Source organism: Anopheles nili, chromosome 3 (genome assembly GCF_943737925.1).
Source record: "Anopheles nili chromosome 3, idAnoNiliSN_F5_01, whole genome shotgun sequence".
In the NCBI taxonomy this organism is placed as follows: domain Eukaryota; kingdom Metazoa; phylum Arthropoda; class Insecta; order Diptera; family Culicidae; genus Anopheles; species Anopheles nili.
Window position 1 is genome coordinate 54,775,947 of NC_071292.1, and position 27,793 is coordinate 54,803,739.

At 49.2% G+C, this 27,793-nt stretch overlaps 2 protein-coding genes across 2 annotated transcripts; both read left to right on the forward strand.

The window, feature by feature from the left end:
• Nucleotides 1-1,174: 1,174 nt before the first annotated feature.
• LOC128727606 (uncharacterized) lies at nt 1,175-24,764 on the forward strand. The gene is made up of 5 exons (XM_053821535.1): nt 1,175-1,255; nt 21,738-22,192; nt 22,271-23,212; nt 23,284-23,749; nt 23,827-24,764. The coding sequence occupies exons 1-5, from the start codon at nt 1,175-1,177 to the stop codon at nt 24,481-24,483; spliced, it is 2,601 nt and encodes an 866-aa protein (XP_053677510.1). The 3' UTR covers nt 24,484-24,764.
• A 680-nt stretch (nt 24,765-25,444) lies between these two features.
• Nucleotides 25,445-26,910, forward strand: LOC128723631 (protein odr-4 homolog). The gene is made up of 2 exons (XM_053817392.1): nt 25,445-26,200; nt 26,273-26,910. Exons 1-2 carry the CDS (start codon nt 25,445-25,447, stop codon nt 26,828-26,830), a joined length of 1,314 nt encoding a protein of 437 aa, XP_053673367.1. The 3' UTR covers nt 26,831-26,910.
• The last annotated feature ends 883 nt before the right edge of the window (nt 26,911-27,793 follow it).

The following is a 27,793-nucleotide window of genomic DNA, read 5'->3' on the forward strand; positions in this document are numbered from 1 at the left end:
CGTCTTCAAAGGGCCAACCCGTTGCAACAGGGCGCTCGCGCGGGTGCGTATTTTTAGCAATAAAAACACTGTAAACACTGGCGGCTTACGGTGTTTTAACGATTATAAATAGGGAAATGCAAATAATGCCCACCCGATCCCGGTGGTGGGGTGTTGATGCGCACAAACTCCCAGCGGGTGGTTAATTATGTTGCATCATGCACGTTTAGAGGCATTTATTCAGAGCCGCTCGTGGGCCGCACAGCGGGTAATCTGCGTTCTGCGTGACGTAGCGGGATTCGAAACGCCAGCCTCCAGCTGTCCATTTCGATTGCAACTCATTTACGGGGTGCGAATGGAACGAGATCGCGATCGAGCATTTAAACCGGCACCTTCGTACCGCAGCAACCGGCCATTGGATGTCATCGCGGATAAGCAGGCTGGTGAGAAATGTCCGCTTCCGCATACTATGAATGTCGATGGAGTCGTGCCCTTTAGGAGAATGTGCTAGGAAAAACATCAGTAGGCTACTCGCTATCGTATATGACGTGGTTAGCTGTACAACCCGTTAGGAACGCGTAAAGGACATTGTTGGAGAAACTTTAAATCGAGAAAATATTAAGCCTGAACCTTGAAAACGTTTCCCTATTAGGGATCGATAGTTGTGAAATTCCAAGTTTCAGATCAACAAGCCTTACGGTACTGAAGGGTTATCTTTTGTCGATAACTGAAGCGTGTTTTTGGGGCTTTGAATCATAGTTTAGCTCTACTTATCTTATCACCCGGAAGAAAATATTTCCATGAAAAACGTGATGAATAAATCATTGCTGTTCTTTTTTTCTTCTATCCACAGATGTGGTACCCCCAAACAGTACCTGCCAGCCGTTACAGTCCGGTTCTCGGTGTCGTGCGGGCTACCGGCGTCAACAAGCCTTAAGGCTTGCCAGTAAGTCGAAAAAAAAACCGGGGCGCGCGTGGAAGATATAAGTTAACTAATTTGCCCGTGACAAGCGTTTCTAAATGAGTAGTGGCGTCCGACGGCAGCGTGGTGTCCTGCACGTCAGCTAGTGTTGGGTGAAGCGTTGAGGATCTAACCCGTTGCAACGTCGAAGGAAGCCAGGATTTAAGCGAAAGAAATTGAGAGAGAAAGAGAGAAAGAGAGAACCGATTCGAGCAAGCCGCAGCTGGCCGTAAGATGAATAATGTGCGCCACTCTGCCGTAGCCGCCGTCTGCTTGCCAGTTCTAGTGATCTTCTTATGGGTTCCAGTGCACGAGGTAAGTTGATGTCACCGTAAGGGTTTTGCCTGCTGTTTTGGGGGATGTTGGATGCATGTGTTTGCGGTTATGCTGCCCCAGATGTGCCTGTTTCGCAGCATGTTTAAACTAGCGACGAGCGTGTGGCAGTACACCCGCGAAGCAAGCGATAGAATCAGATAAGAATACTACCACGCAATGTTACACAAACAGTGCTCGGTTTACGATATTGGCTGATGGATTACGGATCCGAGCTTTCAGCACCCCGGGAGCCACCTTTTCGGGTGGATGAGATAACTGATCATCAATCATTTTCAGTTCTGGTTTAGGGTATTTAAACATTTACCTTTACATTTTCGGGGTGTTGCACGCGATGCACTTTTCGCTCATTTAAATATTGTTTGAGTGCAAATAGCAGCATCGTAGGTATTTTCTTCAGACACTCAGCTTTGCAGCAGTCGTGATCATGGAACACCACCGTTCGGTCATGCCGTTTCATCATGAGATTGGACGGCTTTTAAGGACGCGCTTGCTCGAGCGATGAAGCCGACAGTGTACAGAGCATAATTCGATGAATTTATGTCCCTAATCAAGCCCATTTGCGCCCACAACAGACAGCTTCCCGCTGTTCACCGTGCTCATCGATCGCACCATTCTCACGATCCACGAGTTCTCACGCTTGAACGTTTCCGGCGAGTCCTTCGTGCACTCGTGCCAAACATGCTCGCCTTTTCGCCAGATAATCTTTCTCGCGTTTCGCGGTTCTTTTATTTTAAATGTTTCGTGACAAGAAGAAATTAATTGTCACACGTTCGGGCCGCTGCACCCGAGGGGTTGCCCTGAAGCTGGTGTTCTACGCGACAGGAACTGATTTGCAAATGAAAACGCAACGAATCGGTTGCTCGTGATGCAGCTGCAATTGCCCTGTGGGTCGCTCGCCGATGCCCTTCCAACAGGCCAACTGTCCGACGAGAAATGAACCGTGGAATCTTCAGATCGTAGCAGGAACCGCATCTGCTAGGCTGGGTGAGTGGTACCGGCTAGAGGTGCTGATGCTTCCCAGATGAACTTTTAATTATTCAACAAGCCAGGCGTGGAATGCTGAACTTACGGAGCGCTCCGAGTCGGAAAGAAATGGCAATGGATGGCTTGATTTGAATAAATACGTCCATTGAATGGGAGAATTTATTGAGGGTGTAAGTGAACGATACGATTCGTTAGCAGTAAACGATCGGATAAACTGATGCGCCAACCGTGGTGGAAGTTCATTGAACGACAATGGAATTCACACACTACTGTGGACAAAGGGATGCGCTACAGCAATTCCAACTCACGTCATCGGTCAGAGGATCGCGTTCGCCAAAAAACTTGAATTATAGCTCATTATTCAACAGACAGACACAACTTTCCCTTCGCTGCATAATTACCGTTCCCATGCCATAAGGAAATTAAATGCATGCACCTTTGTCTCACCCGAAACATTGTACCCTGTACGATCAGGCGAGTAACTATGGCAATAACTCACGTCGGCCGCAGAGAGTCGATGCTACTGGGGCGAACGGTATCGTCTAGAAACATGATATGCTACATTTAACCTGTCCCATAGCTGGCCCTCTTTCTGTCTCCAATGTTTCGCCCCATTGCTCCAAACGCAACCATTCGTAGGGGAGAAACCGCCAGCCCCAAAAGGGCTCGCTGGAACGCGATCATTATGGCGCTTCACCCGTAACGGTCGTTGCCTATACTCGCCGATAGTAGTTGGGGGCTGCGTGCCACCGTGGTTTTCCCTCCGAAATGTTTGCTTACGCGGTCTAGTGTAGTGCCCTTCCGGTTTGTTTTTGTTATTGCTGTTTGCTTCCGCCACTCCCGTGCGGTGTTTGTCATCATTACTCCATAGTGGGAGAAATGTGTCCATCTGTCAGTCGCCCGTCAAAACACGATCCAGCTGGAATTAGCGTGGGGCTATGAGTATTTTCTCTCTCTCGCGTTTATGAGCTTCTTGTGACGAAGGTGCGTTAAACACCCGGCAAGAACCGGGGCAGAAAGCTTGTTCTGGACTACTAATAATCCCCTGTTTAACGTGATGCAGCCCGGAAAGGAAAAACGAGATAATCTTAAGCTGGTATACCGTGTGGAGCCTCTAGGTGACATAATTTTATGAAGGTTTTTAGAAGACAGTGCGTTCTGTGATCATGGTGAAAGGTATTCAAATAGGCGTCTTTGATGAATGTATTCGGAGTATTGCAAAGCCAAACTTCACGGTATTCTTAGTCGCTGTAGCCGATTTGCAGTTTAATATTTGCACATTGATGCCTATCAAAGGGTCCCTAGAAATTGCTGTGACCTTCAACCCTGCAACACTTCTGAAGCAGGATTTGATCCACACCACTTCAGCTGTCAAGCGATTGAAAACTTTATAACAAATGCTTGACCTTAAACGTTTCTCACTTACTCCGGTCCGAGGCCCACAGGTTTCCCTTTACGATACAGGCCGATTAACATCATCTTAAGGCAAGATGATCACGTTGTTCAGACGATGTCGATGAATGGTGGTGCAGGAAGTGTGCCTCCTTTTTATGAAGTTGTTGCAACGACAGAACAATCAAACGATCATGCTCTGCTCCAAGTTAGTGGCGTAGGGCGAAGCAGAGTGTGGATTTCGCTCAAAGCTTACTCCTGGCCCCATTGAGCGTTTTAACGTGCCAGTAAGCCCATGAAGCTTTATGACGGATTGATAGGTCGTGGCCTCTTGCCATCTTAGGCGGTTGTGCTTAGCGAGAAGGGCACGATGCGAACGCCAAGCGACCCCTGGGGGAAAAGAATGATTAAACCTTGCTTTACGAGTCCGGTTTGTTCTGAAATCCATTCCAATATGGTCTGAAGACATTTTTCAACCGCTGCGCCTGCTATGGGAAAGGAAAACTTTCTACTGACCCACTCCTCGTAAGGGTAATTTCGCACCATTTGTATAAGCGACGTTATCACCGCAAGAGCACCAAATTAAACCGTACGAGCAATAACAATATTTTTTATCGCGATTACTTCCGACAAATCGACGCTATTTGATGGTGTTTTTATAGCGTTTTCACGTAGAAGCGTATAATCAATGCCGGATTCCGTTAGTGATCGTGACCCGACCTGGATTGCCATTTCTGACAAGAAAGTAGACCTCGAGAAGGATAAACCTTACTGCAATTTTGATGCAGCTGTAACGGTAGAAAAAAGCTCACGCTCTTGCTGTGGAAATGGATCGTAATGAACCAGAACAATTCGTTTTTTTTTATTCAAATCTGTAATTAAGACCAGCACTTCCAGCCTGGCACTGGCCAGACGATTATTGTTCCATTTTACCAGGGTCGCATTTGCGGGCCAGTTTGTGGATTTGTTCCGGTCGGAATCGCTCGCTCGTAGTTGGTTGCAAATGTTCCGGTTCCGGTACGTTAATACCCGGCCGTTGTGAATTAGTGATGGGAAAGTTACTGCGGACAGCGAGAAAAAAAAACGCGCTTTGGAAGAATGAGAACTCCCACTGTTGGGGCCCCAACTAGGGCAATGTCCTAGCGCAAGTTGAACGGGTGATAATTTGACTAATTGTCCCCCGCGAGGTGGATCCCCTCGAGATGATCGCTTCCTTCAGAGGCGGCATCGATGGGAGACTCGATTTCAAGCCTGGTGCAATCTAAATTGAGCATGATTAACGCCGTGTGAGCGTGGACGGAAATAATTGTGGCTAGACGAAACACGTCAAAACAATTTTAGCCAATCATCATAAATAAAAGGCTAAGCCCGGCAGGCGCGGTGGAAGATTAATTTCGTTCCATGGCCCCCGGTGTGGTGTGCCCGCCGAATGAAGGGAGCTCGTTGTTACCGTCGCAGATTGCAGCATTAAACGGGACGCATGCAGCCACTTTCGCGCGATTTCGAGTCTTAGTTAATGAGAGAAATGCTAAACATTACGTGCCGTTTTCTGCACAAGACAATGATTCGATTAAACTACCGATCAGGGCTTTTTATAGTAGACAAAGCATGTAAAATTGTTTGAAAGAAGTAGTATTTTTTCTCTAAATTTTGGTAAGCAAATGGCACTCACTTTTTTACCGAATGTCTCCGCTTCGTACCATAGTGCCGTGGCGCCATCATCGCAGGTGGGTTGTGTTATGGCTACAAATCTTCTCAAAAGCCAGCTCCCCTTGCTAAACGATGGCACCCTGAATGTCACTAGCCACTGCAGCGCTCACTCCATATGCGTCGATCGTGGAGTGAGAAATTCGGCAGATCGTGGGACACCAATTAGGAGAACTATTTTCATTTCATTCCAGAGTTCGCTTTTCCCGGAGCGAGATTTATCAGTTCCCCAACATCGGTGTGCATTCCCGGGGTGAGTTATGGTGCGCCCCGAAGGCGGAATCACGCCCTTACACTGAACAGATATCAGGTTCTTGGAGAGCTAAATTAAAGCCACACAAAGTTGCTGGACCGGGGCGGGTTTAATTTAGTTTATTTACTCGGAAAGATTGACAGGCGACTACCGCGTGTGCTTATGGGTGCTGTTTATGTAGTTTTAACCGTGAAGGGAGGGAGGTTTCTTAAATTATCTCTAATTATTTTCTTTGAACGACATGAATTCTGTCGTAATAATTTCCTTGAGCTGTTTACATGGCCTTGGCAACAGTATAGTCCGATTAAATGAAGGAAACATTGTAGCCAAATAATCAATGTCTTTTTCGATTATGTAGGATTAACGTTTTAAGCTCTTTAATAAGTTTGATTAAAGTTTTAACCTTTTGGTCACTTTGTTTACTCACAGCCACCCTCCCCCGAAGGGTAAGAATAAAATTTATGAATTTTTAAACGAATGCGCAATGAATAAATCTGTCCAAAGAGGGGTGTTTACGAACTTCTTTTAATTATACGATCGCGAGACCCATCGACATGGGTCATATTTACCGTCGGTGCATCTCTCGCGAGATCGTTCCGGGAATGTTAAACGAAAGTCATTTAGCACCGAAGATGGAAAACTGTCCTCGAAACCCCGACGCGATCCAGGTGTACGTTCCTTGCAATAACGTTTACAGCTGATCGGGCCCATAAAATCGATCTTGCGCGTCCGTGTTGCGGTAGGTCCCGGAGATGATCGTTTTCCAAGAGGCTTGTCGAGCCGTTTTGGCTCGTTTCAATTGCTTTATCTTTACCGTGCATTTTTCACATTCGCAAGCACGCGCATTCGCAAGACCAGTTAAATAGCCGCTGACATATCTCTTCTCGATTCTCCCCATCGTTTCTCCGAATCGCACACGGGAGGACTGCTCGAAGATGATTAATGGCGACCGTGGTTGGGTACGATCTTCTCTGGTAGGGGGTACGTTTTTTTTTCGGGAAAGATATTCAGAAGGAAACGAAATTTATCATCGACGATGGGAGGAAAACATCGCGTACGCGAGTTTCGTAGGCGCGAACGGAGCAGACCGTTGAAAGCCATATCGGCAACAAACGATAGCGTAATGATACGGGATAATAAATAATAATGAATAAATATATCGCGAAAGTGGTAACTGTTACTTTATGACGTTTTCATTTCGAATGCGTTACACTCGACGCCAACGGTGGGTAAGTGGCATTCGTTCGCTCGCTCGCTCTCCTTCTCTCGGCAAGGATCAATTTGTCTTTCCCGACCAGTGAAGGTTGCCTCTTTGCGCGGGATATGTTTACGACTGCCCGTTGGTCAGAGTGCGTCCAGAAAATCACACGCCAATCGCGCGGCTAAAATTATAACCCTTAAAGGTGAACATGTGCGTCCGTGGGAGCAGGATGATTGAATTTTGTTCACCTCATTCGGCGGTGATGAAGAGCAGAAAAAAAATGAACCCCGTTGCGTAGCCTACTTTAGCGATCGCCTAATGGAATTATTTAAAATTTACGCACTGGAAACCGTGACCGAGTGCGATAGAAACGCGCTATTTTGACACACATAACGGAGAGAGAATTCTACTAAATAATACACCGCTTTTTTCTCCCCGTCACGCTTGGCGCACTGGAAAATGGACGCTTTTATGAAACGCCTTTCCTAAGTTATAATAATCGTGCACAAAGTTATCGAGCCACGAGCAGTGGGGTATATATTTGCCTAACGTCTCATAAAATTCCTTTCGAGCCCCGTATAAAAGGGCCACGAATGATTCAGCGCGCACACGCCCGGCGCAGGATTGCATTCATATTAAACGTCACGCCACACATTGAACAGGAAGAAAAAAGCGATCCCCTTGGGGTGGTGTGCCTCTGTGTGTGTGTGTGTTGAGAACAATTTTCAGCTCGATTTGATTAACAGCCCATCCAACGATCCAAGCCTCCCTATGCATTCTCACGTCTGTCCGATCAACTTTGACGAGAGCTGGCGCATCTAGCGCGTGGAGAGTCGTTTGCATCCACGGTAACGGGTGATTTGAATTTTGCGAGACAAACGCCACCGCGCGCTGCTCCTTTTTTCCACCCCATTTCGTTTTTCTTCCTCTTTTTGCCGCGATCACAAACAATGCTCGCTCGTTGTTCGCCTGTTCGCGCGATCGGAGGCGTGTGAGTCGAGGGTAGAGACGGGACGAATAAAAAAAAAAAAGTACGACACATCGCGTTCCACCCTAAAAGTGCAATATATTAGCCCGCTCGGAGGTGGTGCAGTACCGTGGATGGGTGGGTGGGTGAAGCATTGCCCGTTTTTTTTGCCGTCCGCCTGCACCAGTCGCCTTGCCCCGGACGGGGGAAAAAGGTGGTTCCAATGGATTGGTTCCTATTACAATAATCGCAAATCGGTGGGATCCGCACGAACGTCGCCGCCGGTTGTGGCGTCGAGCGAGGAGGTGGTTCATTATATTCTGCAATATTTGTGCCGTCCGCCAGAGGGCGGAGGGAAGAGCGAAATGCAACCGTGGTGCAGGGCTTCACGAAGGGCGCGCGCACACAGAAAAACCCACATTCCTGGTCGACCGCGTGTGTCTCGGCCTGGCTGCCAGTCACGATCGTTTCTCCGCGTGGTAGATCGGATTTGGACTCTCGCTCGAATTCCCCACGTTTGCTGACGTGCGCGTTAGGTGGGATTTTCACGAAGCCTATCGTCCCGCGGGAAAAGTGGCCGCATACTAATCGATTTTCGCGCGCACGGTGGGCATGGGATGACGTGATGGAATTTTTTTTTAGAAAAACATTCAGCGTCACCCAACGATGGTGCAATGGGAGAAGTGCACTTACTATGCGCGCCACACCAAGAGCGTCTTCGATCGATGAGAGTGCGATAACTCAGCAGACCACCCTCATGCGTGATGATAAAAATTCCCCAAAAAAGTGTGACCCGTGTACGTAATGAAGCACAACGCAAAGGGCCACAAAATGATGTTGTTCAACCTGAAAAGGGCTATCTGTGTGCCAAAAATACGGTTCGTTTGGTCACCGCGTTGAATGGGCCCCCCGGACCGGAAAAGATCGCCATTTAACGCCATGACGAACCGGAAGTGGGGTGTTTTTACGCCCTAAAAGAACGCACGTCATTGGCTGCCCAACGGAGGAGCGTCGCACAATTTATGGGTATTTTGTTTTTCTCCAAAAAAAAAAACCCGATGAGTGTTTTTCGCATTAAAAACCACCCGCCGCATCATGGGCGCGAAACATTGTTAGCACAATGGTTGTCGCCTGGCCGCGTGCGGAATGCGGCAAGTCCCACGCGCGTAACGAAAGCGAGCCGCATGATTGATCGCGACCAAACCCGACCTACTCCTCTTAGTTAGTGTTGCAGTTGCTGCAGCGAGAAGGAAACAAACTGGGCATTAGCAACGGTGAGTGCGCGTCGGGCGTTTTGATGGCTTGCCGGTGGGTGGCGCAATGGCGGCGAATGCGGTTTTTCTTTGGCACTTTCTGCGACACGCTCGTTGAATTGTTTATGAACCTTGGCGCCCTGGCTGCGGCGCTCTTGTGGCCGGTGTGTGGGGAAACGGAAACCGAACCGACACCAAAGGAAACTTTCGAAGAAAGTGGCTGTGAAATCGATTACGGATCGCAGAGAACCCCATCCAGATGGGGTGGAAGACCAAGCACCGAGGTCGAATGTCCAGCTCGCTATCGAGATGTGTATCGGTTCGAGAGGACTCACAAGTTGGCAAGCATCGGGTCGACTGGGTGGGACATAGTTTATCTTAACGGCGGTCTAGTGTGCGGCCTTGGAGAAGCTGCCCGTGGACTACAATGCCGGCCTATAAATATCACTCCGGTTGTGAACACACGATGCAGTGAGCCGGGTGTTCCTAGAAATCGCAGAACCTCCAGAACCGTGGTGATCTTGAAGTAGCGTCGGACCACACAGCGAGTGCGAGAGTACGATGGCGGCGATCGATCGATCAAATGCGTTGAGTTGGAGCTCTTCAACACACGATCATATATCATATCCCTAGCGTGGTGCGGGAGAGAACCGGGGCCTAAGGGAAGGCAGTCCTTCGGTGCGTAGGGCGACTTTAAAACCTTTAGCCCATCACCATCGTACGTTGATAGCACCCGACGATGCTGCTAAACACGGGAATGTGGAACGAATGGAACCGATGGATTCGTTCGTTCGCTCTACAGAACTCCTCTACCTCGGTGAAGGGCGGCATTAACGTCTCATGACGCTTACGTGCATCCTGGGATGAAACTTCTCCCCCATTCGGACGGCTAAACATTCTATCATCATCGATGACCTCTACACATCACGGTACGCTAGAAGATACGTCCTCGTGGCCCGGCGGGGAAAAGTTGTCGATAGGAACGAATAAAAACCTATTAGAGTATCATTTGAGTTCGATTTCAGGTTTTCCCTCAAGCTAAAGGGCTCGCCACGCGGGCCAGAGTTTCCTCTGGTAGCCTGCGCGCGTTGAACGCATCAATTAATCGGTCGCCGTGGAGGGAGGATCGTACGCTTTACCGCTATGAATTATGTTGTCAGTGGGTGGAGAACGGTGAAGAAAAACGTTCGCCTCGGGAACAGTTTGGACTGGGAAACATTAAGATATCAATAAATCTGTTGCGTCGCGTATGGAAAAGCATGCTAGCTCTAGGGAACCGGGTGCGTACGCGTGCTCTGCACGTGTTCTACGCCAAACGGAGAGCGGATAATGAAAACTGATCAAGTTGACGGATAATAGGGGTTCCAACCGGGGGCTGGTAGCATTCTGGAGGGTTGGATACCAATTATTTATTCTACTCTACTGCGCTCTCTGGTGGTCGCTGAGTAGGTTGGATTATCGTACCTAAGCGATCGTCGTTTAACGGCAAACATATGAGCGGTTTAGGCAACCGCTTACTTTCAATTTACTGAGAACACAGGGATGGCATTTCTTCCCAAGGTGAACCAGCAGCATATGCACTATGCGGCATGCATTCGCATTAGTGCGCTGGTCGGTTTCGGTGGAAGTAGAATCAAAATCGGATGATATAATAAACTTATTTCAGCGCTAACATGTTCTGACACATTGACCAATAGCCCGAAAAATTAGGTTCCGAAAAATTATCATTTGATTGCGGCCATAAGCATAAATTCGCCATAAAAACCTCGAATGTTAATTGCATGCTCTCGTTCCCGGGGCGTACACAAATTGAGCCCATGAGCAGCGCGCCATAAAACTCTCACCAAGCGACACACAACCCGCGCGAAACCAGTTCGCTTTAATATGCAACTCCACCTTTTGCCTTCGATTCGATTGGACCCAATCCACCCGGACTAACCGGAAATGTCTCGCAGCCGGCCATCGGCGTGCGTTCCTCAGGTGCTCCGGGCGGGGTTGGTTCTTCCACTGCTCGAGATATCAAATTTCACGCGACGCAATACAAATTTCGCCGTTCTGCCGCAACATTTGCACATCCACGCTGACCGGGCGGGCGGCGATATGGGACGTGAATATTAGCGAAAGCCTCACGCAGAGCATGGCCGGACGATGTTCGTGCGCACGTTGGTCACAGGCTTGAAACATCCTCCACATCAGCGATGTGTCCGTGCGGGCGAGCGGACACAGAGCTGGCCATGCTCGGTCGGTGTTCAAGATCTCGATCAAGGGGAAATCTTGATTGCCATTTGTGTAGATCGAAATGTTAAATATTAAACTCGAGGATCCTCGGCCCTGACGGCGACGGCAGACGATCTACGGGCCAGCACATCCGCAGATCAAAACGAGATAAACGAACGAGACGAACGCTCAGCGACGGCAGGAAATGTTCTCAAACTAACATCGTATGCTCAGTATGCGCGGAAGAAAAAAAAATGTAAAAGAAGCAAAGCCTGAAGTGTGCATTCTATAATCGGCGGCAAACGAAAGCGGGTGAAAGACGACGAAAAGCCTCTCCCGCGTCAGGAACGGGAACATTTTAAATATTTGAATTCATAAATTTGCGTAACACCTACGTGCGGGTACGCTTCGCAGACGCATCCGACCGTTCGTTCAAAGCTACAGCCGCGTTTGCCGTCTAGCGCAGTGGGAGACGCTCGGCGTTTTGTTTGAAATAAATGCAGCTGTCAAATTAATTTATCAGTGACATCATAAATTTGCATGTCGCACTCGAAATTTGCCAACATTCGGTTCCGTCCGCGGAGGCAGATGGTAAAAAAAAAATAAGGCGTAAAGAAAAAAAAAATGGCAATGGAAAATGTGAGAACAGGAATCGTTACTGTGGCGCCAGCGCGTGCGTTGCTGGCCATCGCGATTATTGCCGTGAGGTTGAACCCCGGCGTAAGGGCGAGAGACAGCTGATACAATCGCATGCCCCCCTTGGGCTACCGATGGAAGTGGCGCGTGTATTTACATAAATCATTCGGCTTTCCCGGTCGATGAGCTCCGGATTGATTGAATTCGATTTTTTTTTCTCTCCTTCCCGCGACGCGCTGATTGGATTCGTGCTGATTTATGTGCCGTGCGGCGAGCATACAAAACAGCGCACGTGATCGCGACCGCGCGAGGGAGCAAAACATCGGCTAACCTCGCTGGATATGATGGATGGGCGCAATGATCGTGGGAGCTACCAGCATGCCTTCTGATGGTACCCCCAAAATGCCAACACCGGGGTTTCGCGCGTTTGGTTACCTTGGGAAGACCCATTTGACGACACGCCGTGCATTGATTAGATTGGCGATGATCGCGCGGTGATCGAGGCCGACGGGTGCGCAGGTGCGATCGCGTTCGAGTAATTGATGAGAGTTACTGATAAGAACTTGAACGGCGTTGTTGTGAATGCTAACGACGCTTTTTGTGTCTTAGATGGAAAAATTTCATCACTAATCTATAGCACCAATTAGAGCGGGATTTTCCCATGAGAGGGGCGCCGTTTTAGCTATTGCAGAAAATGTGACAACCGTTTGAAACCGAACATCGCAACGGATTGCACGCCTTTACCACCGGGTGTTAGTGTAAATAATTTATCCTGAATTTTATTGCGCGCGTTCTGGAGCGTGTAGAATTTATTCCTTTTGCACCGCTATTCCAACACCACCACCGTATCGTCGTCAGCTCCGTGTCTAACTGTGTATTTAGGGAAGCAATAGGAGTGCAAAAAAAAAATGACAAAAATAAAGAAAAACCTTACACGCATTAGCCGACGGGGCCATGGGCAGTGGCCGTTAAAGCAGAGCACATCAAAATTAACACCATTTTCCCATTAAAAGCGATGCGCGCCGACAGGCAAAAACTGTCTTCACCGTGGGGCCGCACAAAACGCGCACAGCCCAATATCTTTTTGCGGCTTTGATCTAAACGCGACCTAATGCGGTGCGACGTACGGATTTTTCACGCCCTCCCCCTTCAAGGGGGGGAAAGGGGAAGGGCCGTTGATGGCGCGGGGGGACTCGTTCGAGTTGGCGATTTTAGAGAGTGCTGCTCGGTCATATTTTTGCCAGCGGCCAATGACCGGGTGCGGTGAAGGAGGCCTCCCGGTTGGACCCATTTGAACGTCACGAAAGTCAAGCGAACGTAGGGCAAAAGGATCGCCGGGGCGACAACAAATTGTTGCCTTAGACGCCTAGCGGTGTATCTATGTTGATGCAAGACAAAGAAAACGACGCTAAGGCACATAATTCAACAGGCTCTAGAACATCTAGTTATAACAGGGAGGATTAAAACGGTTATGAAGATGTGTTTGGCTGAATTCTTCTGTCAAATGCATACATTTACATATATTACACACGGGCGCGTTAGCGATTCCCACGAGCGGTCTGATTAAATTTATTTCAGAATGTCAAACATAAAAACATGAATTAGAAGCAAATTATTCAAATATAATTTGACGAATTTAGCACAAACAGGCAATACAACCGTGTAATAGCGACGTGTAACAAAGCCAGACTTGTTTGCTTAGTTTCAATACTTTTCCGTGCTACTGTCTCTTAGCTGCAGTGAGCATGCGAAAGGTAAGCGACATTGCAAGCGATCGAAATGTAAATTCCTGACCATCGGTGATCCGTGAGGAATTCGTTTCGGTGTTAATGAATCTCCCGTTGGTTGTCTTATCTCGCCCGTGTCATGTTGGCGTCATGTTCAAGGCTAATTATAAGCGAGCACACGACTGCCTGGCGTGCGCCTTTCGGACCAGCTCGTGATCCTCCCGAGATGATCTCTGCCATCTCCCCACCCAACGGACAACAGACCGGACCGGTTAGAAATATGCTCCCCTCATCACATGTTCCTTCGCACTGGCGCCACGGACGACATGCAAAGGTTTCCGTTCTAAGAGGACGGATAAATTTATGGCCGTACCTTTCAGCACCACTCGGACGCTCTTCTCGTCTGAGGAGATCGCTACATTAAATCGTTTTTCACTTTCTCTTACACGGTTTCGCACCTCAATCGTTCCCGTGACCTACCAGGGGCGGGTGTTAGATCCGCGTCATCGTTCAGGTCGTTCGTATCGAGTTCACTAATTCGTGATCTTGAAGCGAAAAGATGTTGTGGGCAACAACACAAAAGCGATCGTTGGTTCTCTGACCGCTAGTCTAACTAGTTGGGGGGTTGTTTACGTTTCGGATGACCTTCGGCAACATTTAGAAACGGTCGCTGGCTGGCTTCTTCGTTTTTGTTCCGCCCTTTTTGTCGGAGAGCTTCCAAAAGGGACGAACAACGGCTGCAGAAACAGCTGACCGGTTGGAAAGGACAAATTGGCTCGAGAGTTCCATGGCAAGGGTCATGATTTATAGGCGATTCGTGAGGTTTAAATTCGGTTTGTAAACTAGCGACTGTTTCCCGGTACATATTTCATTCGCTCAGAGTGTCCGCGACACGCGACAAAGAAATGGAAAGTAACGACCTGCGTTGTCGCCCTTGGGACCAGAGTGGCCACGAGAGCAAACGAGTTGTCGGTGGTGGTTTTGGTGGGTTGAGAAATTTGGTAAACGATCGCGAATCGCTGGAGACAATGCGAACAAAAGCTCGCCAAGAGGATCGGATTTGGGGCTTTAGGAAGTGAAAAACCCCGAGAGCCTAGCGAAAGTTGAAGAAAACAACGACCACAAACCAGTCCCGTGTGGCGTGAAGTAGATAAAACATACGCAGATGGTCGCCGAATCTTGGGGCCGATGAAAGTGATAGAGGAAGCAAAATGTACGACATCAACATCGGGATGGTTCGATATTTTCTGACAATGCTCTATCAACAGACTCGATCTACAAATTGACGCGGTGTCTAGCTGACGCGAAAACTTGTCCTTGTTCGAAAAAAAAATTGCAACAACTTTTGCTCGAGGCAGAGAAATTGAGCAGATGGCAGAGGTTCGATTCCTCCACGGGTCGATATTCACTGTCTGTCGATTGAAAAGCTGATCTTTCCAACAATTAACGCTAATTCATCGTCACAGGCAAGCTGCAGAAACACGTTTCACTAAAACTGCATTTCTCCTGCATTAAAATTAGCTCAATCGAAAATTTGAGAGCAAGTTTCCAACGTCCACGAGCCCTACAACGCTCCCTAGACAAAAGGGCGCGAGCTCGATTTCGAGATCCATACCCGACCGTTGTGCAGTAGCGATCGTCAGACGATGAATGAACGAAAACCTGCTTTCTGAAGCTGTAGCAGCGGCGATTTCCTGCTGCTGCCGAGGGCCATGCGCGGGGAACAACTACTTTTAGCGATGACTTCGACGAGGTGTTAGTTACATCTCCTCCGTCCTGCAGACCGCGTGTCTCTTTGTGTCACTGTAACACAACGTCCGAGACGGCTGGTCGAACCTCTCCCACTCCCAAGACAGCATTATGCACCACGCGGAGACCTGCTGGAGCCATGATTTATTCGAACGGGTCTCATAAATCATTCACGGCACTGTCAGTTTACGTACTCCTCTGTGCTGGCTGGTGCTGTTGGGTTGTAAAAAGGGCAGCGTGACGTATGCATTGTTTTTACGCGATTTCTAAACCCACCGTGCGGTGGAGAATTCGCCACGTTCGACTGTATGCGATTGTGGTTTGATTTGTTAATTGTTTGTTTAATCGCATCGAAAGGCGTTGCATACTCGAAACAATTATCGATCGTAGACGACTACCGGCAGGCGGCAACAGTCTCATGACATCCTCCGCTGGCTTAGCCGTTGTAAGAACCGGGCGGTGCCCGTGTCTATGCAGATTGTGTCCCATCAAGCGTTCGCTAACAATGCGGTGTACGATCGGCTAAACTATTCCGCCAACAGGCGTAATGGATTCACGCGTCAACGTTCGCCCACCGGATCGAACCGATCCTCGCGCGATCGAGCAGTGCCCATATGGCCATATGGCAATCCCGGCGGCGTGACACTTCGCGTTGCGTTGGTTGCGCGATCTGCTCCTTTTTCTTCCTATTCTTCTTCTTCTTCTTCTTCTTCTTCTTGCCACTCCAGACGGCATACACGCACGCCTTGCGCCAAATCATTCGGAACAAACGTAAACAGTCTAATGATTGTCAAACGAAGATTTATAATCACCCTACCGGCGAGAACCGCCCGTGCCTCGGGTGTGTGTGCTGACGAAAAAAGTTCAATCACACACACGCACACGTCGGCATACACCACCCAGTCCCCCTCCCCTCCTACCCGACTCCCCCCCCCCCCCCCACACGGGAAAAAGAGCCACGGGGGCGGCATCTTCCTCGTGACAATCGCGCCCCGGAATGTGTGTCTTCCCGCGTGGAGTGATGGCCTGAGTCGCATAACCGCAATCTTTGGGGGGGGGGAGGAGGGGGTGAACCGTTTTGGAAACCGAACCGAACTCCTTTCCCTCCCCCCTCCGGGGGGCAAACATCGCCACCCCCGAAAAACGAACACGAAAAGAAACAAACAAACCGCGCTTACCGAAACGGCAGAAACGAATAAATAAGACGCTGTGCCGCCGGGAGTTTGGCAATTTCTAGCACTTCCAAATTTCAAATCTACCACCTCCGCGTGCTTGAGGAACCGCGTTCCGCGGCCGTAACCTCACGCACGCACGCACGCACGCACGCATCGCACCGCACCGCAAAGGTGTACACGCAAGGGCGTGCAGGTTTTTATGAATGAATCGCTCCTTTCGGGCCGTGCGGTGGGAGACCATTTTTCTTTTTCCTCCCCCTGCTGTCGATGTATTTGTTCAGATGCCAGGCAGCAGTGGTTGGTGGTGTCTTCCGCTTCGGCGGGGTAGGTAGGAGGACAAAACACCACAGAGCCCATATAATTTACGGCGTTAATTTCGGTACATTTTACATAAAAACGACGCGACGATATTATGCCAGAATGGGACGCGTCCATTAATCTGGTGGTCGTCGGGTATTGTGAGTGTGCGCAAAGTTTTTTGCCAAGCTGGCCTGCTATAAATTGCCGACATACGGTTTTCGCTTCGACGCGGGTAATTTGCATCACCGCGCAGAAGCTTAGGCTAATTAAATACCGGTCGGACACACTAGCACACACATACACGAGGAACAGGGAGCAAATGTGCACTTCTCGCTTCCGGTGAAAACCCGACGCCGGTGGTGAATCGCTGCTCGAGTTGGCCTCCCAGGGAGGTCCATTAAATAGGGAGGGATATCGAATTAATCAAACACACCACGGGGAGTATGGGACCGCCAAATTGGGGCCACCCCGGGCAGGATGAACCCAGGTCCGTCGATGAATGGCAAAATGGCAAGCCAGCAGTATAGCCCCCTCAGTGTGAAACTTACCAGAAGTTCGCAGTCTCCACCAAACGCCACAGCCGGCCAGAAAAAGTCAAGGTGTGTGCGCGCGTGGGCAGCCAATTCTGTTTTATGTGTCTTCAGACCCCGTGTGTCGGTGTGTGTGGACCTCTGGTTGGTCTGATTTTGTGGTCCACGTTGGACCACACGTCCGGTTGGCTCCTTAAAACGGTGACGTTCCATCGTTTTTTTGTTTTGACTCATCACAACACAATTGCCGATTAATAGAAGGGTGTGAAATCCGACCCCAACCAGAACACGGTTGCTTGGATGAGTGACAGAATTTATGGTGCGTGCGAAACCGATTGGTCTTCCCGGACTAGGCTAGGCTTATCACCTAGCGCCTAGGATTGCGTTGTCCATAAATAAAAGATCCGCCCAGCGCAACCGTCTGTCTGGTTTATGGGGGTTCGTTGTATTTTAAGCTGGGCGGTTGGTCAAGAATACCTCGTCAAATTAATCTTAGGATCAACGCAAAGATATGAGTCCATTATCATAAACGAGCAAACATGGCCAATCCGTGAGGATTTAGCGTTGTGAAGTTTCGTGGAAGCAGCTCCGATTGTGCCCTCGGGGGAGGGTTAAACCAGATAACACGCTAGCCCTCTCCCCACTTAAGTAGGGCTTAAGATTAAATGGCATCTGCCAAATTGACTTCTTCAGAAGTATATTTAATTCCTTGTTTTACATTTGTACTCGCAGCTTCTGCGAACAACGCGGGCTAATTTACATTCAGATTGCCCGTAATGAGTCACCTCACCTCGGGCTAGGAATCTAGTCGTACTTGGCCGTGTGTTCACAGCGCGCCATTGCGCAACACGTCAGCCCTAATCAGGGTGAGAGAATTCACTTGTTCGCTATGCTTCTGCGACATTACCACACCAAGTGGAGTGTTGCAAATGAATAGTTGCCTTCCCGCCATCGATCGATAATGATAGCGGAAAGCGGACATGAAATGACATAGTTCACGGCTGGCGGTGCAATTCGCGTTCCCGTGGAAATAAAAGATCACGCAGCGGCCAGAATTCGCGGAATCATTTATTGCTAATTACGATAATTATCGCCTGCCGATGACGCTGTCAGCGGGTACCGGTAACAAGCTGCCAATTGGATTGTTAGCGGTTGGTAACTGCGCCACCGGATTGACCTTTCCAGCACGCCCTGAAGCCTGCGAACCCGTGCGTGGCCAATTGGGTTGGTCACATTTTAATTAGGAAAATAGCCATCTCTCGCGTGGTCCGTCGTTAAAAGCGACGGTTTGGTTGCTTTGCGAAACGCAATGTTGTGAGTACTTTTATAGCGATAAACTGCTGGCTAAGTTTGTTGCGGCCTCAAAGGAACCACCGTGGCACCTGCTGTGAGCAATCGCGTTATTACACGTCACGGGGGGGTTCGATGAAAAGGACTAATTTATGATCTAATAAGATCCGCTGCCAATGTGCAAGCTTAACCGCATTCGAACAAGCGTAAGGTGTACTAGCGCCCGATGAACGAATGAGTATGCACCGCGACAGGGAGGACGCAGTGATTGATTCTGCATACCTCATAAATAACGCCTTATCGAAATGGTGTACGGGAGCAGGGGAATGGCTAAGTGCACCGGTGCATCGTTAACATCATCATGGAGAAGGTTAGCGGTAGTTTAGCGATTTTTATTACGCTGGATTTATTAGACCTCGCAACGCGACGTCCATACGCCTCACAAGTGAGTGTGGCGCGAGTTGCGCAATCTGGCCACGGAAAAGCAACCCGCGTGCAAGGGGACATTACAATCCGTGGTCTTTCGTTGATAATCAATTTCCTTCATCCACCCGACCAAACGCAATCCATCTGCGGCGTGACAACGGAGGTCCAGCGATGCTTCACGGCGTCGTATCGGGCACACGAAATGCAAACAAAAACATAACCTAGAAACTGAACCGATCATAAATTATAGGTCCCCGTTCCCTAGTTTGGCACATCGCGCCGGTCGGAGGACGGTCCAATATCAACGATCGCGTTTATGCAAATCCTGCACCCACTGGATTTCACTTGGTCCGTGGCTCGATCGTGGCTTTGAATTGAATGTAGCATTTTTTTTTCTCGCTATATAAATATATATATTTTTTTGTTCCGTCCCCGGAATCCATTATCAATGAAGTTTTTCAATGGCGCGGCGCGAATGTGGGTTGTGGTTTGAATAATCGAAATGACGAATGGATTATATTTTCCCCCCTCCGGGTCCGACTGGTGGGAGGAAGCCGTCTCGTTTTGCCGTTAAAGAAGATGTTGCTATCGCTAAAATAGTCGTAACTACAACTGCGGCGTGTTCAATGGATTGTTAACGACCATAAGACGATAGCAGAACAGATGTAATCGACGGTTTAAGCGGTGTTGTACCGCGTTGATGGGAAAGTAAGCACTCGGTTAGCTATTGGGTCTGGGTGTGTAAGCTCCACACTACGCGAGCTGGCAATCTAAAATCTAATCCTTGAAAATGGTCGCTTCTCCACGATCTTTGATGTCGTCGGTCGTCCTCGAATGGCCCATCGATTCGAGATGACTTTATTGACTCTCCGACTTTCCGACCGGCTTAAAATCCGGTGATGACGAACGCACCACCGGTCAAAGCTGAACCGGGGTCAGCCCCAGTTGAAGCAGGATCAAATGGTTTGGGTTGGAAGGACCCCACCCACATATACGTGGCGAAGCTTCACCAGTGGGCACACCTGCCGATGCACCGTAGAGTAAAATGCTTGCGCACACATCCACACACCAACATCGGCTACCCACGGCACAATTACCACCATCATCTCCATCATGAACGGCCCACACGTTGGACGTTGGCTCGCTTAGGCGACTCGCACCCGGGCTACCGGTGACTTCAACGCCGTAGAAGCGACGAACTCGGAACTAGACCCACTCCACACTGTTATTGAGCAATTTCGAGCGCACGTCTCGCGCCGTCGTCTCGTGTGTCTGTGACTTTATCGTCACCTGATTGTGACTTAATTGTAGTTTTATGGCACGGAAATTGTCTTCATCACCTCGTTTGCACCCTCGCTTCCACGCTGGAAGGCGGCCGGGAGATGGGCTCTTACAGCAGGTTAAGCCAAATCCGCTCATTGGGATCGTCGCTTGTGTCTAGTGGTCAAACTTGCGGTAGCACATAAATACTCAGCCGCACACAAGCGCCCAGTAAGATAAGACGCCTTTACCCGGCCGAAGCCAAAGTGGAGTGCGCGTTCTCCCCATTCACGGGCATTTAGGGGAGCAAGTTGCAGTGCAAGGTCCAACCTGTTCGGATCGTGCCGGAATGCACCCACGGGCTGAGCCAGCGGGCAAAATGGACGGCCTGATAACGGGCTCCAAAACCCTGCCACGCGAGAAGTACGCACGGACTACCGACACGGGGACGATCGTTTAATGTTCGATAAACATTGAAAATTTATGCTTCCCCAAGAGAGATCAACAGACTCTCGATACTTCTGGTCGGCTTAACTCATGCCTCGCTACGGTGGAACGTTTTTGCAGGTTTCATTCGTTTTGATTTTGTAACCGCAAGAGAAGACACGACCAAAAAGGGGTTCCGACGTTTGTTCGCCTGTTTTGCTGGCTTGGTGCGATCATTCGCGATCATTCATTCGGGTGGGTTGTGGAGAGGTTTCCCGTCGGTGGGTGGGTGGGAGGGTACTATCTCCATTCATGAATCTTTCTTAGCCCCGCATGGTGCGGCCGATCGTCCATTGAATGGAGTAAAAGCAACTAAACCTCCTTTGGATGAGCCCAGAGACGCGACAAAAAGACCAAACCGATTGCGTTTGTGGCGCGACAAGTTGAGTTGAGGTGGACTTTCCCTTCCGCCCATTCCTCGCTGGACCATCGTGTGTCGGTCTCGCGGTTTGGGACGCGGACATGGTGGACGTTCAATGGTTCTTCTATCTGCCGCCGATCGTCTCCCTGTTGGCTGGAAGGCTTCAGATCGCGATGGTTTCATCGCTTGGCTTCATTTTCGGGCACGCAGCAGCTCGGTCAAGGGGTCGAGTGGTGACAATTGTCAGTTTTTTTTTGGTCGGCACCCGGGGGTTGATTCCGGTGAAAAATCGCCGCAACGCGTACGATGCATTCTTCCAACGCACCGTCGTATTGTTTTTTTTTTGCCGTACTCAATCGGCAAGATAAATGGGGATTTCAGGGTTTAAGCAACAAACACCCACACCGTAATAACTTCGTTGGTTCTTTGCGTTCGTTAAGCTGTCGCGTGGAGAGAAATACAAGCAATTGTTTTACGGATCTCCCTCTGGTTGGTTGGTAGATTTTAACCCCCATTTTTCTTTTTTGTGTGATTTTGGCCTCCGCAGACTTACAGTATTCCTCAACAACAGTCGACAGCGCTGTTAGGTAGCAGCTTGCTGATAAGGCCCATCGAGGCCGGAAGTGACAATGCTGGCCCAAAACTCACCCCTCGGAAGCTTCCGACACAGCGGCCGCAGCTTTTCATCCCCGAGCAGCCACCGGTGGCCGTGGATAGCCCCGATTCCGGTGGCGTTGCCGATCATGATGAGATCGATCGAAGCTACCGGAAGGTGAAGAAAATCATCAAACATCGCAGGCATCCTGTACCGCGACGGGTTAAACCAGGCTCGCCAGGTTGGTCCCACCGGAAGCGACGGTTCAATCCGCACCTCTACACACCGTTTACCAAATGGGGGCCGTGCGATTACTATTGCCACCAGAAGCGGGAACGCTACTGCATCGCGAAGCGAAAATGTGGCAATCACATCCAGACGGAGGAGCGAATCTGCCCGAAGAACATGTAAGGAAGAAAACTACCGCGATACGGGGCTGAAAAAAAAATGTTTTGTTTAAACAATGCTTTTTGTTTCCCTTGCAGTTGCGTACCGCTGCACATTCCACCCATTCCGACCGTACACATAGAGGATATCAAAGAGGAGCACCATTCGCCGGCTCATCCGCTGAATCAGTTCACGATCGTAAACTTCGACGGGCACGTGCAGAAGCAGCTGCAGCAGTACGGCAAGAAGAAGAAAAAGATCATCATCCAGGAGGACGACGAGTGGGACGATTCCGACAGCGACACTGACTACGTGATACTGAAGAGTCCGTCCGCGAAATATCCTGCGTTCCATCGCAAGGAAGAGCTGCTATCGCAAATGATGAAGGGCAAACCGTTGCTGATCAACCTGGACGATTTCGACGACAAGCGGCTCCTGTCGCCGAGCTTTGGGCTCGCTCCACACTACGATAATGGGTACGAGACGGCTGCACACAAGTTTGTGAAGTATCCACGTCATCAGCAACAACAGCATCATCTGCCGCGAAGGCCTCCGTCCAAGCTGAGCGATTACTTTGAGGATTATTACGATCACCTGTACCGTGATGGGACGGGATTCGCGAACCGAAAGGGCGAAGAGGACCCGGAAAATGGCGAACAGGAGGACTGGCGTCCGATCATTCCGAATGTGAACGCCAGCAGGTATAGCGGTGTCATTCGTCAGACCACGGAAACGATCGTACCGAAGGTGATGAACGTTTCCTCCAGCACTCAGCGCTACCAGCGGCAGTTGTTGGATTCGTTCTCGACTGCAACGACTGGTGCAACGGAAAGTCGGCATTCGAAACGGGAGGTGTTGTATCAGGAACCGAACAAATCCATCGAGGATCCGTCGGGTATGGTCCGATCGGGACCGGCGCAGTATCAAAAACGAGCACGTGAAAAGGCCGTCTTTGAGATGCCCCGGAAGGTGGAGAATCCGTACACCAAGTGGAGCAAATGGACGAAATGTACGGCCAAGTGCACGACGAGACGATTGAAGTAGGTGTTCTTCTCTGTTCTAATGGGGTTGTTGATCAAACATTTCACAAAATCTGATGTTCCTCTTACAGACGCTGTCGGATCCCTTCCTTTTGCGGGAACGATGTGATTCGTGAGATCGCCTACTGCTACACCGAGGGCAGCTTTTGTGAGGAGTGGATCGGTAACCAGCTGTACCAGAACAGCCGCAACATCGTTATTCCGCTGATGCCTCCTAGCACGACGACAACCACCACGACTACGACCACGACGACGACGACAACGCCCAGACCCACCAGACCGAGAAAACCACATCCGAACGTCTGGAATCGGAGTGATTCGGTGTCAATTCCTAACACCATCTCCGCCCAGATCTTCTCCAACCGGCGGGGCATTCTGCAGCCGGAGTATATGCCGCAGCAGCTGACCTGCGGTTTGCCGATGGTGCGAGACAAGCCAAAGAAGAACTATCTCAACAATATGCTGCGCATCATCGGGGGAAAGACGAGCCGCCGGGGACAGTGGCCTTGGCAGGTGGCAATCTTGAACCGTTTTAAGGTATAACGCACAGGAGCTCATGAAACAGACCGTAAGCGCCATGTTAACCCTTTGTTTCTGTTTGGAATGTTTTGTAGGAGGCGTTTTGTGGTGGAACGTTGGTGTCCTCGCGCTGGATCCTGACTGCAGCGCATTGCGTACGGAAGCGTTTGTTTGTGCGACTCGGTGAGCATAATCTTCATCAAGCGGATGGTACGGAGATCGAGTTCCGGGTCGAGCTGAGCATTAAGCATCCGCGGTATGACAAGAAAACGGTCGACAACGACGTGGCGCTGCTAAAACTTCCGCGAGAAGTGGAACGGTCAAACTTTATCGGGTATTCGTGCCTTCCGGAGCGGTACCAAGCGCTTCCAACCGGACACACGTGTACCATCATCGGTTGGGGCAAGAAGCGCCATAACGATGACGCCGGAACGGACATTTTGCATGAAGCGGAAGTACCGATCGTACCGAACGAACGGTGTCGAGCCGTGTACCATGATTACACTATCACGAAGAATATGTTCTGTGCCGGGCACAAGCGCGGGCGGATCGATACGTGTGCGGGCGATTCTGGGGGTCCGTTGCTGTGCCGTGACGCAACCAAGTTGAACAGTCCCTGGACCATCTACGGTATTACGAGCTTCGGGGATGGGTGTGGGAAGCAGAACAAGTTTGGAATCTACACCAAGGTGCCCAACTACGTCGACTGGATCTGGTCCGTGATCAACTGCGACGGAAACTGTCGAACGTGAGCAATGAACACAAAGCGAAAAAAACATCCCTCCCAATCTAGGGGTGCCGGAGGAAGTGGAAAAGGAAAGTTAAAGATTCTCCGAAATATTAACTTATTAGCACCGCAATGTGCCGGAACGGGGTGGCGGTGGCACCCGGCAGGAAAGTTTGTCGGAACGTTCCTTCACCAAGGACCGGTACGCGACGAACAAGGATCTTTGATAATTATTTATTTGCGAATAAGCCCGATTACTGTGTATAGTTTATTTACTGTCTAAAGAAATAAAGTGATAATTACAGGTTTACAGAATTATACAGCGTGTCTTCCGTTTAGCGCAGCATTCGATCTTCCGTTTTTTTTTCAACATTATTAGAGATATTTTTTGCTATTGCGATTAAGGACCGTAGAGTTGAATTTAGGAGTTTGTTGTAAAGAACAAATATATGTTATGTACAAAAAATGTGTAATAAATTGGACTCATTTTGTGAGATGTGAAAGAATAAATTTAAAATAAATAATTAGCGCTTGCGGGTGCTGCGGTCGATAGCACAACTAACTTGTAGCGCTTTTTATAGCAAATAAACTGGCATAAAGGAAAACAAACTTTGACGTGACCAATTTGACGTTAACATTGTTTACGTGTGTGTGCGCAGCTGTGCAGAGCGATTGTTTTGGATAGGTTAGTTCCTTAATAGAATTTTGAATCCAATTCAAACTAATTGATTTGAAACATTTTTTTTCCAGTATAGGCTCTTATATCGATAGAAATGAGCAAAAGACCATGTGCGTTTCTTGTACTCAATGTGTCATATCGTAGATTATAAAGAGAAGCAAAGGCTATGATCATCTAAACACGACACGTCATACGCCGGGAAAATCGACACGTTGGTGAAAGGAGTCGCATTTGCAGCATATGTTAAATTTCGATCAAGTTTTCCGTTACATTGTGTGAAAACTTTGAGAGTGTTGCTGGTGCCAACATGGGCCGTTCGGTGTTGTGCGAAGCATTCGTAGAGGAGTACCTGCGAGCCCTCAGTCGCAAGGCAGGAATATGCATGGGTCTGCTCATTGGACAACCGTCTGCTGGTGGCAAGGATTACATTTTGCATGCCAACCGAATCCCGGGCCAAGATGAGGAGGACAGCGATGAGATGAACAAATTGGACGCAACCGTGGCATCTCAGCATGCACTCGATACTACGAGGATGCTCCCTGGAGGAATGAACGTGCTTGGCATCTTTGTAATCCATCCGAAGAACGTGTTCCAGGATGCCACATTGCTATCGTCGGTTAAGTTTATTTTAATGAGTTTAAAGGCAACGTTTGATGCTAATCCATTGCTCATGGGAACATGCGATGAGTTCGAAAAGGATGAAAAGCTAGTACTGTACTACTCGGCCAGCAGTAAAACTCACATCTGCAAAACGGTTACTCTGGCGGCGGACAATCCTACCGTGCAACCATGCGATTGGAAGTTTGTTGAGCGCCTGACGACCTGGCATAAGCTGAATGTCTTTTTCGAAACGGACGATGTATATCCCCTGAATCAGAGTACCGATCGCGAGCAATACGACACGGAGGCGAACCTCACGCAGTGTGCCAAGAGGCTCAAGGAGCAACTAGGAGGCGCAAAGATTCTATTCGATGGGGCTCCCAAACTGAGCGGCGATACCGTGGAAGGCGTGCTGACGATGAAAAATCAGGACAAGTTCCTGGTAAACATCTACCTTCCGTCGGTAGGTATTTGATGCGAGGTGCAACAGGTGGAATGATTGGAACAAAATTCATTCGTTACTTTTTACTTCCAGGCGACCGAACTTTCTCCAAAAGAAACCCAGATAGAGCATTTCAAAGGGACGCTTAAATTCGATGGTATTGTTAGCTCCCAAATTTACATCCATTCGCGATGCACTTTTGGTGAAGCGGAGCGCTTCATCGTTGCTGATATTGTTCGTTCGCTTATGTCGCGCATTCAAATTCACTGTGATTCGTTGGTTCAGACTGAAGATACGCCGCAGGATAAGATCACGCTGAACGAGTTGCCGCGTCGCATTTACTTTCCGCTGCGGAACCAAGGAGGATTTCCGGTGCATTTCAGCGATTACCTATTCCCGGAGGAAGCCGTGGAAACACCGTTAAGCCGGATTTGCGAAACCCTGGACGTTAGGCTCTCGGCGCGAGACCTGAACTGTAATGTCGAGCTAGTGCCTGTTGTGAAGGAGGACGAACGTCCGAACGAGGACGTATGGCGTCCTGCAAAAACGGATGATGATTTTGACGGCAAGCTAAACCTGCCTGTGGTCGGCGGGCTACTGGCAATTCTCGTAGCGCTGATAGCCTATTTGGTGTACTATTACATGATGTGAATTGAACATTTTGCCTTTCACCTTACATCTGTCCATTGCACAGGTATATATTGTATGAATGTTGGATGGAATGACATAAAATAAACAAAAATGAAGAAAAAAAAAGTTGTACCATTTCGTATCTTAGCGATTGTGTTTGTTGTGCCATTTTTACTCTAGAATAGCTAAACTCTCTGCCAACATGGGCGAAAACAAAGCTTGACGAGCTTGGCCTTCGATACACATTTGATTACCAGCGGCGACTGCTTCGGTGACCCCACGTGGCGAAATCGAATCGTTGTCATGCCGCTACTGCCCGCGTAATGACCCCCGACAAGGCTGATTATGATGAAGGCGGAAAGCCTCCATCCAACAGCGATTCGCAAATGCCGAAGGAAATCATTAGAGAAGACACTACCCACTCACGGGGTAATCGCGAAGAGCTACAATTGGAGCTAGATTACAGTGCCCGCCGTTAATCGGGCGATCGGTGCCGTTCCGTCTGCGCACAAGGGCATAGGTATGGCTACAGCGTATGCGATAATCGTACCGCCGTATCGCAACGATGTGATTCAGAGCACGTCGCCAAAGGCCGACTTATTTTTGGATATTTGAACAACACTTCCGTCCTGCCCCAAAACCGACCCTGGAGGACGTTAACCGATAAATGTCATTCGGTCCCAAAACACGCACGATCACGAGAGCCACGTGTTTGTCGCAAGTACGCCGGTCAATGTCAGTATGTCATGAAATGTTTAGCGAGACCATTAATGTTTGCAAAACTTTCAGCTGTTGCATCATCGATAGCCATGAGTTACGGATGGGAGATACAGATGGACTTTCCCTCGGGCTCTTCCATGCCTGTGAGTGTCCTTCCGACGTAGTTCGAACCAGTTCCAGTGGTCCACATGTCGTGACACCGTTCATCTTCAACGACACACACGTACCGCAGGCAAAAGAGAAACTCAAACATATGCATGTTTT